The 12528-nt window shown below is 44.9% G+C and overlaps 1 protein-coding gene and 1 long non-coding RNA gene across 4 annotated transcripts in view; both read right to left on the bottom strand.

Annotated features, from left to right (window-relative positions):
- Positions 1 to 1355: 1355 nt before the first annotated feature.
- Positions 1356 to 8114, bottom strand: LOC147581759 (uncharacterized). 3 transcript variants are annotated; one of them, XM_086704223.1, is made up of 2 exons: positions 2215 to 4098; positions 1356 to 1893 (listed from the first exon to the last, which is right to left on the bottom strand). In XM_086704223.1, exons 1-2 carry the CDS (start codon positions 3841 to 3843, stop codon positions 1483 to 1485), a joined length of 2040 nt encoding a protein of 679 aa, XP_086560349.1. In that variant the 5' UTR covers positions 3844 to 4098; the 3' UTR covers positions 1356 to 1482. The 3 variants fall into 3 exon arrangements, 1 of the variants encoding a protein (XP_086560349.1); XR_015250223.1 differs by lacking the exon at positions 2215 to 4098 and adding an exon at positions 8014 to 8114 and having other exon boundaries at positions 1782 to 1903; XR_015250224.1 differs by lacking the exon at positions 2215 to 4098 and adding an exon at positions 8014 to 8113 and having other exon boundaries at positions 1782 to 1893.
- Positions 8115 to 9710: 1596 nt separating this feature from the next.
- The window catches only part of LOC147581758 (uncharacterized), a 41053-nt gene continuing 38235 nt past the window's right edge, over positions 9711 to 12528 (bottom strand). The window contains exons 3-4 of the long non-coding RNA XR_015249746.1: positions 11894 to 11976; positions 9711 to 10224 (exon numbers count right to left, since the gene is read on the bottom strand). This is a non-coding gene — a long non-coding RNA (uncharacterized LOC147581758). The remainder of the gene's footprint in view (positions 10225 to 11893; positions 11977 to 12528) is intronic.

Here is a 12528-nt window from a genome sequence, read left to right as displayed (position 1 = left end):
TTTGTAAAACTACTTCCGAGAGGGAGGTCAGGGACTTTTCAAGCGAAGTGATGGCAGTTTCAATTCTTTCTATATCTTTGTCGACCGCTTCTCTAAGTATACTAAATCCCTTGTTTTGTATAGTTAAGGCCGAGATCCCTGTCCCTGTTCCGATGGCCCCGAGTCCGAACATGGTGGCTAGAGTTAGAGCCCCTGCAGTAATGAGTGCTCTCTTAGTTACTCTTTTGGGTGCTATCCACATCTGGTCTACATACTCAGTTGTGTGGTATATGATTTTTGGGAACACAATTACCATTACACAGAATTCTGACTGATTGAACATATCCTTATAGAGGCAAGGGGTTAATCCCGCCTGAGAACAAAGCCACCATGAGTTATTTGGTGGAATAATCCAGTTTTCTGAAGTATTGAATATATTTCTGTTACTTATGCATAAGTGGCTATATTTTGTTGGCACTGTTCCTATACATGTCCCATTTCCCGTAAGCACTGGTAGTGTGAGGCCGGGTCTTCTCTGTCCCCAACTGCAAGCGTCTGAGTTGTTTGCAGTGCTATAATTTCCTACTATTGCTACTGACTCGTAAAATGGAGGTTTTGTGGAATAGCACAGCCAACAAGCTTCTGTTTCACTGGGTTTAGTATGGTTTAAGGCCTTATAAGTGGTATTCATCATTACCCATAAGGGGTCATCTTTGAATGGGATTTGAATTTTTTGGGGTTTTCTTGGAGTAGTCCCGGTTACAGTGACCACCTGAGTGGCCGGAGGATTAGTACCCTTATTTGTGGACCGCGGGGTAGTATTAGGCTTACTTGTGGGCCATACTGACTGGTTTGGCCCTATTAGTGTTGGTGAAGCTTTGGGTTTTATTTTTAATCTTATCTGAATAACAGTTGCAAAGTAAGGCGGTCCCCGATACAGGTAAATTCCCCAATTTAGTCCCGTAATCCATCTCGTCTCCTTTTTTCCGTCCTCTAGAAATTTGATACGAATAAGGTTACAGGCACGGGTTTGCTTGGGACAGGGGCTGGCAAATTTCATGTCAATGTAATGGGGTTTTACCTCCCATTTCCAGCTTCCATCATTGGTAGTGACACAACTCCAAGCCTTACAGTAGAGGGATTCGATTCCTCCACAGGTTTTTTTCATTGCTCCTGTTCTGAACCCGGGACATGCATAAAACCCACTAGATCTTATGCGCTCTTTTTCATTTTCTGGGGTTCCGGTCCATGACGGATTAGGACGCTGGCGGCTTTCATTGGGGGGAAGTACCCCCATGGTTATGGCTACGTCCTCTAGGTTAAAATATAGATCAGGCCACCAGGCATTTAGGGGAGTATCGTCTACTGTAGTAGTATTATAGACTTCATGGGTTTCTAAATTAGATATCTCCCAAGTTAAAGTATAGGGTGTATGGGGGTTGCTAGCAATACTTATCAGTCCGTAGGAGGTGAGCAGGAGCACGCTAATGAGTGTTCCTCCGATCATGGTGGGTCCGGAGCTGCTGCAACAGTCTTGGTATGGGACACCCAGGCCTTTGGTCTCAGCCGGTTTTCGGGGTCAGGTTTTCGACGCAGAGTCAATTTTAAAGGGTGGGTCTTACTCTGGTCAACCGTCCAGGCGGTGTTGGCTTCCAGCACGAAGTCTTCTCGAACCGCAAAGGGATCAGCTGGTCGGGCGTGGGTGTAATGGATCCAGGTAGCAATCCCGTCGACTTTGAGAGCAGTGGGTGTGGTTAGGATCACAATGTAGGGTCCCTTCCACCGTGGTTGGAGGGTCTCTTGCTTGTGTCTCCGCACGTATACCCAATCTCCGGGTCGGTAGTGATGCGGCTCAGGAGGGGGCCCGTTCTCATAAATGGCTCTCAATCTGGGCCAAACTTCCTGGTGGGTGTGCTGGAGTTCCCTCAGGGAAATAAGAAGTTTATGATCATCAAATTCAGTTAACACATTAGACTGTAGGTTGGGAATTATAGGGGGGGGCACTCCATACATGATTTCAAAGGGGGTTAATCCCAGTTTGTAAGGGGAGTTCCGCACCCTGAACAGAGCGTAGGGGAGTAAGACTACCCAGTTAGCGCCAGTCTCTATGGTCAATTTGGTTAGGGTCTCTTTTAGGGTTCTATTCATTCTTTCTACCTGTCCTGAGCTTTGGGGTCTATATGCACAATGTAGTTTCCAATCGGCCCCAATAAGCTGCGCTATCCCTTGTATTACCTTTGAAACGAATGCTGGTCCGTTGTCTGATCCTATTAGGGTAGGAAATCCGTACCTGGGCATGATGTCTTCCAACATTTTCTTTGCTACTACCTGCGCAGTCTCATGCTTGGTGGGGAAGGCCTCTGTCCATCCTGAAAAGGTATCTATAAACACTAACAAATATTTGTATCCATATTTTCCAGGCTTTACCTCGGTGAAGTCTACTTCCCAATAGGCTCCCGGCCTGGTTCCGTGGGTTCTGGAGCCAGGGTTTTTCCCGTGGTTGGAGGCGTTAGTTAGTTGGCAAGCTTTACAGCTAGTAACTATCTGTTCAATTTTTGTCCTAGAGTCTTTAATGGTGATCCTAGCATGTCTTATTAAGTCTTGCATTTTTCTTGTGCCCATATGAGTGGCTCGGTGCATCTTGGATAAGACTTTATTTCCCATTTCTTCTGGGAGGATTATGCTACAGTCTGCTGCTCTCCACCATCCGTTAAGGCACTGAGTCATAGGCAATTTTTGGATCCAGTTTAGGTCTTCTTTAGTGTAGGTGGGACTTTCTGGTAAACTAGCTGAACCGGGGTCTGGTAGGGTGGTCATTAAAGCACAGTCCACCTGTAAGGCCACCTCTCGGGCCACCTGGTCAGCCAAATTATTTCCTCTGGCCACCGGTGTGACCGGTTTTTGGTGGCCTGGGCAATGTATGATGGCTAGTCGTTTAGGCAGCCAGAGTGCCTTTAAAAGAGCCAATATTTCTTCTTTGTTTTTGATAGTTTTCCCCTCTGAAGTTAACAGTCCCCTCTCTCTGTATATAGCTCCATGTATGTGGGCCGTAGCAAAAGCATATCTGCTATCGGTATACACGTTTAGTCTCTTGTCTTTTCCCAAAGTCAGTGCCTTGGTTAAGGCCACAAGTTCAGCCTGTTGGGCAGAGGTGCCAGCTGGCAAAGGCTGTGCCCAAACAGTCTCAGTTTCAGTTGTGACTGCTGCCCCCGCATACCTTTGACCCTGATGTACAAAGCTGCTGCCGTCAGTGAACCAGGTAACTTCAGCATCTGGTAGCGGGTGATCCTGTAAATCTTCCCGAACTCCATGAACCTGTGCCAATATCTCAGCGCAGTCATGGAGGGGGGTATCCAAGTCCGGGTCTGGTAACAGGGAGGCAGGGTTTAGTGTTCGGGGGGGAGCATAAATGATTCTGAGGGGATTTAATAATAGTCCCTGGTAGTGAACCAGTCGGGCGTTACTTATCCATCGGTCAGGAGGTTGTTTGAGGACTCCCTCGATGGCATGAGGGGTTGTAACATGTAACTCTTGTCCCATAGTTAACTTATCAGCATCCTTTACCATTAGAGCTGTAGCAGCGATCATACGGAGGCAAGGGGGCCAGCCAGCCGCTACTGGGTCCAGTCTTTTTGAAAGATAGGCGACAGGCCTGGGCCATGGGCCAAGGAGTTGCGTCAGCACTGCTTTGGCTACCCCTTTATTTTCATCTACGAAGAGATGAAAGGGTTTGGAGACATCGGGGAGCCCTAAGGCTGGTGCCGACAACAGGGCGAGTTTAATTTGCTGGAAAGCCTGCTCAGTTTCCTCTGTCCATTCAAAGGGCACCTGTTCTCGGGTGACCAGGTAAAGAGGCTTAGCCATCTCGGCGAACCGAGGTATCCACAAGCGGCAGAACCCGGCCGATCCCAGGAATTCTCTTACCTGCCTTCGCGTTGTGGGTCGGGGGATGCGGAGGACGGTTTCCTTCCGTGCATCAGTGAGCCATCGTTGGCCTTCTCTTAACAGATACCCCAAGTAGGTTACCTCGGATCTGCAAATTTGGGCTTTCTTTGCTGAAGCCCGGTACCCCAGGGCACCAAGTGTCCGGAGGAGGTTTTTGGTGCCTTGCAAGCAAGCTTCAGCAGTCTCAGCGGCAATTAAAAGATCGTCAACGTACTGCAAGAGAGTCACTTCGGGGTTTTGATTCCGGTACTCACCCAGATCCTCGTGAAGTGCCTCATCGAACAAGGTGGGTGAGTTTTTAAATCCTTGGGGGAGCCGGGTCCAGGTGAGTTGTCCATTTATGCCTCTCTCAGGGTCGGACCACTCAAAGGCGAAGAGCTCTTGGCTTTTGGGGGCCAGAGGCAGGCTGAAAAAAGCATCTTTTAAATCAAGGACAGTATACCATTGTCTTTCTGGGCTGAGGGCATTTAGGAGGGTATAGGGGTTGGGTACTGTTGGGTGTATGTCCATGACTCGGCGGTTAACTTCTCTCAGATCTTGTACCGGACGGTAGTCCGCACTGTTAGGTTTTCGTACAGGCAGCAGGGGGGTGTTCCAGGCTGAATGGCAGGGACGCAAGATGCCTAAGTCTAGGAGGCGATGGATATGTGGTGTGATGCCATTTCTGGCCTCCATTGACATCGGGTATTGTCGGACCCGAACTGGATCTGCCCCCGGTTTCAGCTCTATGAATAGAGCTGGGCGATGTTTAGCCAACCCCATACCCCCGGTTTCAGCCCATGCTTCTGGAAACTGCTGGAGCCAGGGCTCTATGTTTTGACTTTGTGAGGGTGGCCCCTGATGGAGTCGATATTCATCTTCTAATCTTAGAGTAAGTATGGTAATGGGTTGGTTGTGAGGGCCAGTCACTTGGGGGCCCCCTGGCGTAAAATGAATCTGGGCCCCCATTTTAGTGAGTAAGTCTCTTCCTAATAAGGGGCATGGGCTGTCGGGGATGACCAGGAAGGAATGGGTGACCTTTCCATTTCCTAGGTCCACAGTCCTCTGGGTGGTCCAGGGATATTTTTTTATCCCGGTAGCCCCTTGGACCCAGGAAGATTTTTCAGAAATTTTTCCATGGGATCTGATCAAGGCCGAATGTTGTGCCCCTGTGTCGACTAGGAATTGAACTGGGTTCCCCTCCACTTGTAGCGTTACCCTAGGTTCGGGGAGGGGATCCGAACCCCGTCTCCCCTATTCTGCATCTTGAGTGAAGAGGGCAGGTGTGGTTTTTGGCCGCCACGGTTTTTGATCATGACGTGGCTTTTTCTTTTTAGGGCATTCTCGGGCCCAATGGCCTTTTTCTTTGCAATAGGCACATTGGTCCTTATCTAGGGGCTTTTGTTTACCCAGGGGCTTTTGGACAACAGCGGCCAGGACTTTGGTCATTTCCTCGGTGGCTTTAAGTTGCCTGTCCTCTGGAGTCTCTCTATTATTATAGACACGCTGGGCAATGCGGAGTAAGTCCTGAATCTGTTTTCCCTCCAGGTCCTCTAGTTTCTGGAGTTTCTTTTTAATATCAGTGGCTGCCTGATTTACAAAGGCCATTACAACAGCAGCTTGATTTTCGGGGGCCTCGGGGTTCATGGGGGTATACTGTCTGAAGGTTTCCATTAATCTTTCTAAATAAGCAGCAGGGCTCTCTGTCTTACCTTGTATTACTGAATACACTTTTGCCAAATTAGTGGGCTTGCGTGCAGCAGCCCGGAGACCCGCCATTAGAGTCTGGCGATAAATGCGCAGCCGTCCCCTACCTTCTGCCGTGTTGTAGTCCCAGCCATCCTGTGGGGGTCGGGTCAAGGGAAAAGCTGCATTAATGAGATCAAGGTTAGCAGTGGGTTGGCCGTCATCTCCAGGAACCAGCTTTCTTGCTTCCAATTGAATTCTTTCTCGCTCCTCGGTGGTGAACAGGATTCGGAGGAGCTGCTGACAATCATCCCAGGTGGGTTGATGGGTAAACATAACGCTGTCTAAGAGACTTATTAAATCTTTAGGGTTGTCAGAGAATCGGGCATTCTGGGTTTTCCAGTTATATAGGTCACTGGTAGAGAAGGGCCAGTATTGAAGTCGGGGGTTCCCTGTACCATCGGGAGGCCCTATTTCCCGTAAGGGTAAAGCTACGGTGGAGTCAGGAAGGCGGAGTCCTGGCTCATGAGGGGCCCGCCTACAGGTACCTCCGGCCGGCCTTTGGACTTCTCTCCTACTAGGCATGGGCGCGGGTTGAGCCTCCCTATTCTCTAGTTCTCCTATGGGCTGGGCTACGGGAGGCTCTGCCGGCGCAGCAGGGATAGGGGCAGCTTGCGGAATAAGAGGAGGAACCTGGTAAGGGGGAGGGTCAAGGGAAAGTAAATCTTGGCTGTCGGGGAGAACAGGGGGTGCAGTTGGAGTTGGCGGCTTGGGAGGGTTGATAGGTTTAGCTGCTAGAATTTTGCATGGTCCTGTTGTTAAGAAAGAGGCAATCCAGGGAGGTGGGTTTTCTACTAAATCTTGCCACACCAGAATATAGGGAATCTGATCCGAGCGACCTTCTTTCCCTGGTAGGAAAATTTTTGACTTTACTTTAAGGACCACAGGGAGGCAGAAGGTTCCCTCTGTAGGCCAATTGACCCCAAAGGTGGGCCATTCAGAGCGGCAATAGGTGATCAACTTCCTTTTGCGAATGTCTAGGCTTAAGTTGTGTCCTCTAGCTTTTACGTCCCTGAAGTTGGCGAGAAGGAGGGAGAGAGGGGTACTCTGCGTTTGGCCCATGTTATGATTCTGAGGAAGAGGAGAAGAGAAGGGGGCGCGGGCAGCACGGACGTGGGGGAGGGGGCGCTGCTGGCCAGGGGGCGGGAGGGAAAGCCGCAGGGAGCTGAGGAAGGAGGAGAGAGGAAAAAGGATGGAATAATTAATTCTGATCAGCCGAGAAAACACTTAATTCCAATAAAACATCCGACCCATGAAAGAAAAACAAGAACTAACAAGAATCTTTCGCAGCGGTTCCAACTTTCTGGTGCCGTCTCGGCCAGCCTAACAGAAAGGGTTATGGCTAGGACAGCGGTAATTACAAGGGCCCAGGGGTGACAATACATTTAGACTGACATAGAAGCACTCGCGTACTCGCCCGTCCGCGTCCCTCGCGGGAACTTAGGTGCCTCTTAGCATGGGCGGACAGGTATAAACCCCCTGCTCGGATCAAAATAAATTTTGACCGCCTTAAGCCGTATGAGGATCACCGCGGAAGTCGGGTTAGAGCCCACTCGAATCCCGTAGCTTATGCCGTGGGATTACACATAGGGTAAGTCAGGCGCGTGCCCCTGACTCCCAACAATCATTCCAGTCGATTGCACAGACAGACACACAGACACACATCACATCAAAATACGGGTAACAATTGGCATGCCTAGATGGTTTTTTCTTTTAGACGCCTAGAGATATTTCTTAGCACTCTGGAAGTTCATAGAGAAAATGAAAGTATTTAGTTCGCAAGCGCGTTGGGCGTAAGCAGCCCGCAGAAAAGAATCCTGATGGGCCAAAAAGGCCCCCCGATGGACCAAGAAGGTCCCCTGATGGACCAAGAAGGTCCCAGATGGGCCAAGAAGGCCCCCAGATGGGCCAAGAAGGCCCCCAGATGGACCAAGAAGGCCCCCAGATGGGCCAAGAAGGCCCCCAGATGGACCAAGAAGGTCCCCAGATGGGCCAAGAAGGCCCCCAGATGGACCAAGAAGGTCCCCAGATGGGCCAAGAAGGCCCCCAGATGGGCCAAGAAGGCCCCCAGATGGACCAAGAAGGTCCCCAGATGGGCCAAGAAGGCCCCCAGATGGGCCAAGAAGGCCCCCAGATGGGCCAAGAAGGTCCCAGATGGGCCAAGAAGGCCCCCAGATGGGCCAAGAAGGCCCCCAGATGGACCAAGAAGGTCCCCAGATGTCAGTGGACGTCTCCAGCTGACCCCGGCCGGGTGCCCTATAGCGCGTCCGCCAGGGTCACACCAGCTTCCAGACAGAACCGGTTCTCCAGAGAAGAAACACAGATCAGAGAGAAGAGGAAAAACTTTAGAGCCGGCTTACTTACCGATCGGAATCAGATACGACCCGTTGACCAGAAGTCTGGTGGGCTCGGGGGAGATCTCGGTGGAACCTCCAAATGTAATGCCCGAAGTTCCGAAACCTCCCACAAAGTCCACCAGAGTCGTGAGTCAAAGCCAAGCAGCGAGGGTCGTTTATTGCAGGTTCGAACCTGGTCCTCTGCGCACTCGTCGCCGGTGACGCAAGAGGCCTCGATCAGGGTTGGTACAGCGTTTTTATAGACAGAGACAAATAGCACAGGGGAGGTTTCAAATTATGAGGGGCCTGATTGGTTGATTTTAAAGTAAGGACATTTGTTGTTCTCTGATTGGGCGTCCTTTGTCTGTCCTTTGGCGGGAAGGCTTTGTCCGTTACTTGTGGCGGGAAGAAAAAGGGGGAAGGGGGAAGAGGGTAGGGTAGGTGGGGAATGTGCTAAGCAAGCAGGTTTACAGAAGCGAGAAATGCCGGTTAGTTTATGTACAATCACTCATTCCATTACATATCAGACTACATTTAGGAAGGTTTACAACCCATTCTACTACACAGCGGGTTACATTCAGGAAGGGCTTCACAATGCTCGTAGCAAACAGCAAGCAAAACAGACTTCTCAGCAATTGTATTTCTTATCAAAGATCCATAATAAGCAGAAAAGAGAACCTAGCTTTAAACTAAGGCAGGGCTGTCATTTGGATTGTTCCTTTCAAACTCATTTGTAGTTCTTTTGAAGTTATATAGTAAAATGTACATCATAGCCAAATAATGCACAGAGCGTACTTTTTTTTTTTTTTTCTTTATAGTTGTCCTTCCCTGAGCTCACAGGGTAAGGAACTGGGCTGAACAATAGAGAAAAAAAGGCTTAGTATTTTAACCAGGAAAACTAACAAGAAAATCTAATTTACTTTGGATATCACTGGTCACAGTGCTAAGGATTTTTCCCACATATTTTTATAACAAAACCACTGTTTTGCAGACCCAAATAAATATTAAAATTTTGGAATATGTATGTATGTAGTATTTGTAGATTTTATTCTAGATTTATTAAAAATGTCAGCAAAATAAACCTGATTTCAATGTTTGTTCTTCATGTATATAATAATGGAGGCTATTTGGAGAAGGAAATGTTACTAGAATTTATCAGGACTTCATTTACTGGAAAGAAATTATAGTAACCTGTGTTTACTGTAGCTTGGTAAGTGCCTTGAGAGTATATACAGTAGTTGGCCTGTGGCATATTTTCAAATCATTAGAAGCCCCAGGGTCTTCATAAATCACCAGTTAGGAAGCATTCATTCAACACTATTCTTTAGTAGCAAATGTGATAAGAGCTCATATTTTAATTTTATTTGTAAGAGTAAAGCCCTCTAGTTTTTGAATACCCAATTTATGCATCTAAATCCCAGGTTAGCTTTAAGTATTGTTCAAAGAGTTGAACAATATCCATGTTTACCTTAATAGGCCTGGAGGAAGAAAATGAAAAGAAAATAAAGGGATTGAGGAATGAGGGGAAAAAAAAACTTCATGCAGTTTGATGAATTCCAAATTATAACTCCAGTTTATTAGCATGTAAATGGATTGATAGAATATGTAGACCTAATCCAAAGTCAAAGTTAAATTTTATGAAATTTTTAAGCAAGGGAAGCAAAGAAGTCATAAAGTAATTATTGAAATATTTTATTAGATTAAAAAAATTTAATTATTTTTGGGTAAAAGACAATGTAACTACAGTTAAAAGCTAAAAATGAGAACAAGAAAAGTGTTTCAGCTTATATGAGTCTAATGTTAATATAGCTGTGATGGTAATTGTATGTGTCATCTTCCCTGGGGTCATGGAGTACCCAGATATTTGGTTAAACATTATCTAACAGTGTGACTGTGAGTGTGTTTCTGGATGAGATTAACATTTGAATAAATGATTTGAATTAACATTTGAATGGTTACCGTTTGAATATGTAATTACCATCTGTATAAGTAATTTGCATACGTAAAGCAGATAGTTCTCCCCATTGTGGGTGGGCCTCATCCAATCTGTTGAAGGTCTGAATGGAATAAAAGTGTAAGAAAGACTTCTTTCTCTCTGTCTCTCTTCCAGCTGAAACATTTGTCTTCTGCCTTCAAACTCAGACTTTCACTATAACAATACCATTGGCTTTACTGGGTCTTCAGTTTGTCACCTGTACATCTTGAATTTCTCAGCTTCCATAATCTAATGAGCCAGTTCCTTATAGTATATAGTAATCATATATATCAGATAGTAATCATATATTACCCCAAAACAATTTGAAAGCAATCAATCTAATTCAATAGAAAAACAGGTAAAAAGTTTAAAAAAGGAAAAGGAAAAGAATTGAAAAAAAGAACATAGGGAACGAATACACATAGGAAGTCACACACACACACACACACACACACAGTCAATAAATATTGAAAAAGTAACAAATAAGTGATCAAAAACATAAATACTGAGAAATTTATTGTTGCTACCAGATATATAATATCCAGTGTAGATAAGAGGGAAATTTCTCTCATGCAAGGTTAGTATTTTATAAACAGTGAAATGGTACTCCAGGCAATCCTCTTTCTCTCCAACTGAACATCATGAGAAATCAGAAGATGTAGCAATGTTTAGGTTCCTTAGCAACATGGGCTATCACTGCAATGTGGATATGGATGTTATAGCACAACCTATGCAGGTGATAAATGGAGGCTATATAATCAATTGCAATTACTCATCTATATGGAAGAATAATGTCACTTACAATTACTTTTGCCACTGAGATAGACATACGAATGTTGTATATGTAATTTGTAGTAGATAAATCTGAAGGAAGGTAGAGATAGGAGCAAAACTGAATGAGAGATCTTTGTGTCTGTTTCCTTATAGAAAAGGAAACCAGTTTAGACACCTTAACTTAGCTGAAAAATATCAAGAAATTCCAAGTATGCATGTAGGGGCTCTGCTGTTTCACTTTAACCTCTAAACAAATAATCATGAAGGAATGTCGCGGTGGGCTTAAAAGAGGTAAAATATAAGAAGAGCAAATAGGCAAACTTCTCCATGCAGACTTCTCTTTTAGTGTGTTAATAAAATTTCAAATAACACTAAGGTTTCGGTAGAACCTATTGCAAGCATATGTGCTTGCATAAGTACTAAATAGGTCAAATTTACACAAAATCTAAAGTATATAGTATTTTATAAATAAAAATATATAGTTTTTTATAAATACTATTTTATATATTTTATACTATTTTAAATATTTTATAAATATTTTATAAAATATATATTTTATACTATTTTAAATATTTTATAAATTTATTTTATAAATAAAAACTTCCTTTTTTTTCTTAATGTTTGTTTATCTTTGAGAGAGATAGAGAGACAGCCTGAACAGGGAGGGGCAGAGAGGGAGAGAGGGAGGCACAGAATCTGAAGCAGGCTCTAGGCTCTGAGCTGTAGGCACAGAGCCCAACGTGACACTTAAACTCACAAAGGCAAGATCATGACCTAAGCCTAAGTCAGATGCTCAACCAAGTGAGCCACCCATGCGCCCCAATTATCCTTCACAACTTTAAATACTGTCTTGCTTGACTCCTCTTCTCATCAAGGACACTGCTTTAGCTGAGAGAATTCCAAATGGCCAATTATATTTATTCTCGCTGGAGGAATTTTAGTAAACCAGCTTTCTAACTTGACATAAAAGGGAAAAGGAAAGGAAAGGAAAATAAAATGCCTCTTGTTGCTAAGTGTATTATACACACACCAATGCATATGAAAATTATCTGACCAGTTTAAAGGAAAATCACACACACACACACACACACAAAACCCTCCATAGCCACAGCCCAATTAAAAAAAAAAATAAAACAACAAAAAAAACAAAAAGCTTTACCTTTGAAAGTCCCTCTCTTTATCCTTGAAAGTGTCCTTTCTCTTTGAAGGTATCTCTATCAGAAGATTCTTTAGGTTCTCTTCCTAAGGGGATAGTTATGGTTATAAGTCATATTTAACTGTACCGATTATGATGTCAAAAATTAGACTCTACAAACTGAATAAAACAAAGGGGGAAATATTCGTTTATTGCAAGAGTTTCAATCTGCAGTCAGAAAATCAAGGCCATAGGAACAATGAGTTTCGAATTGCTCAGAGTCTAAAGGATTTTTATGGGGTAAATGTGAAGTTAATTTGTTTTTTCAGCTGAAAGGTTGCATAGTGGTCTTTTTATTTATTTGGATCAGGGTAGCTAAGTCAAGGGAATAAGGAAGTACAGAGATGATAAGAGACTTGGCATTTGGGGATTGGCTGATATCCTCTGCTGATTTCTGAGAAGAACTGTAAATTTCTAGATGGTTAGGTTAAGTTTCCTTAATGTGCCTGCATTGACTGTATCCATTTTGTCCCTGACATGACTCCATTTCCGTTTGGTTTTACAATGCCAAAATCTCTTCCAAAACGGTTGCCCTCATTAACAGCGGATGAGAGACTCCATATCTCACAATACTCCCAAAATTGCTTTTACCTAATTTT

This window comes from Puma concolor, chromosome B1, assembly GCF_028749965.1.
Source record: "Puma concolor isolate L17-30 chromosome B1, mPumCon1.1.hap2, whole genome shotgun sequence".
Lineage (NCBI taxonomy): Eukaryota > Metazoa > Chordata > Mammalia > Carnivora > Felidae > Puma > Puma concolor.
The sequence above is the reverse complement of the archived record's forward strand: the minus strand, read 5'-3'. Positions and strand labels throughout refer to the sequence as shown.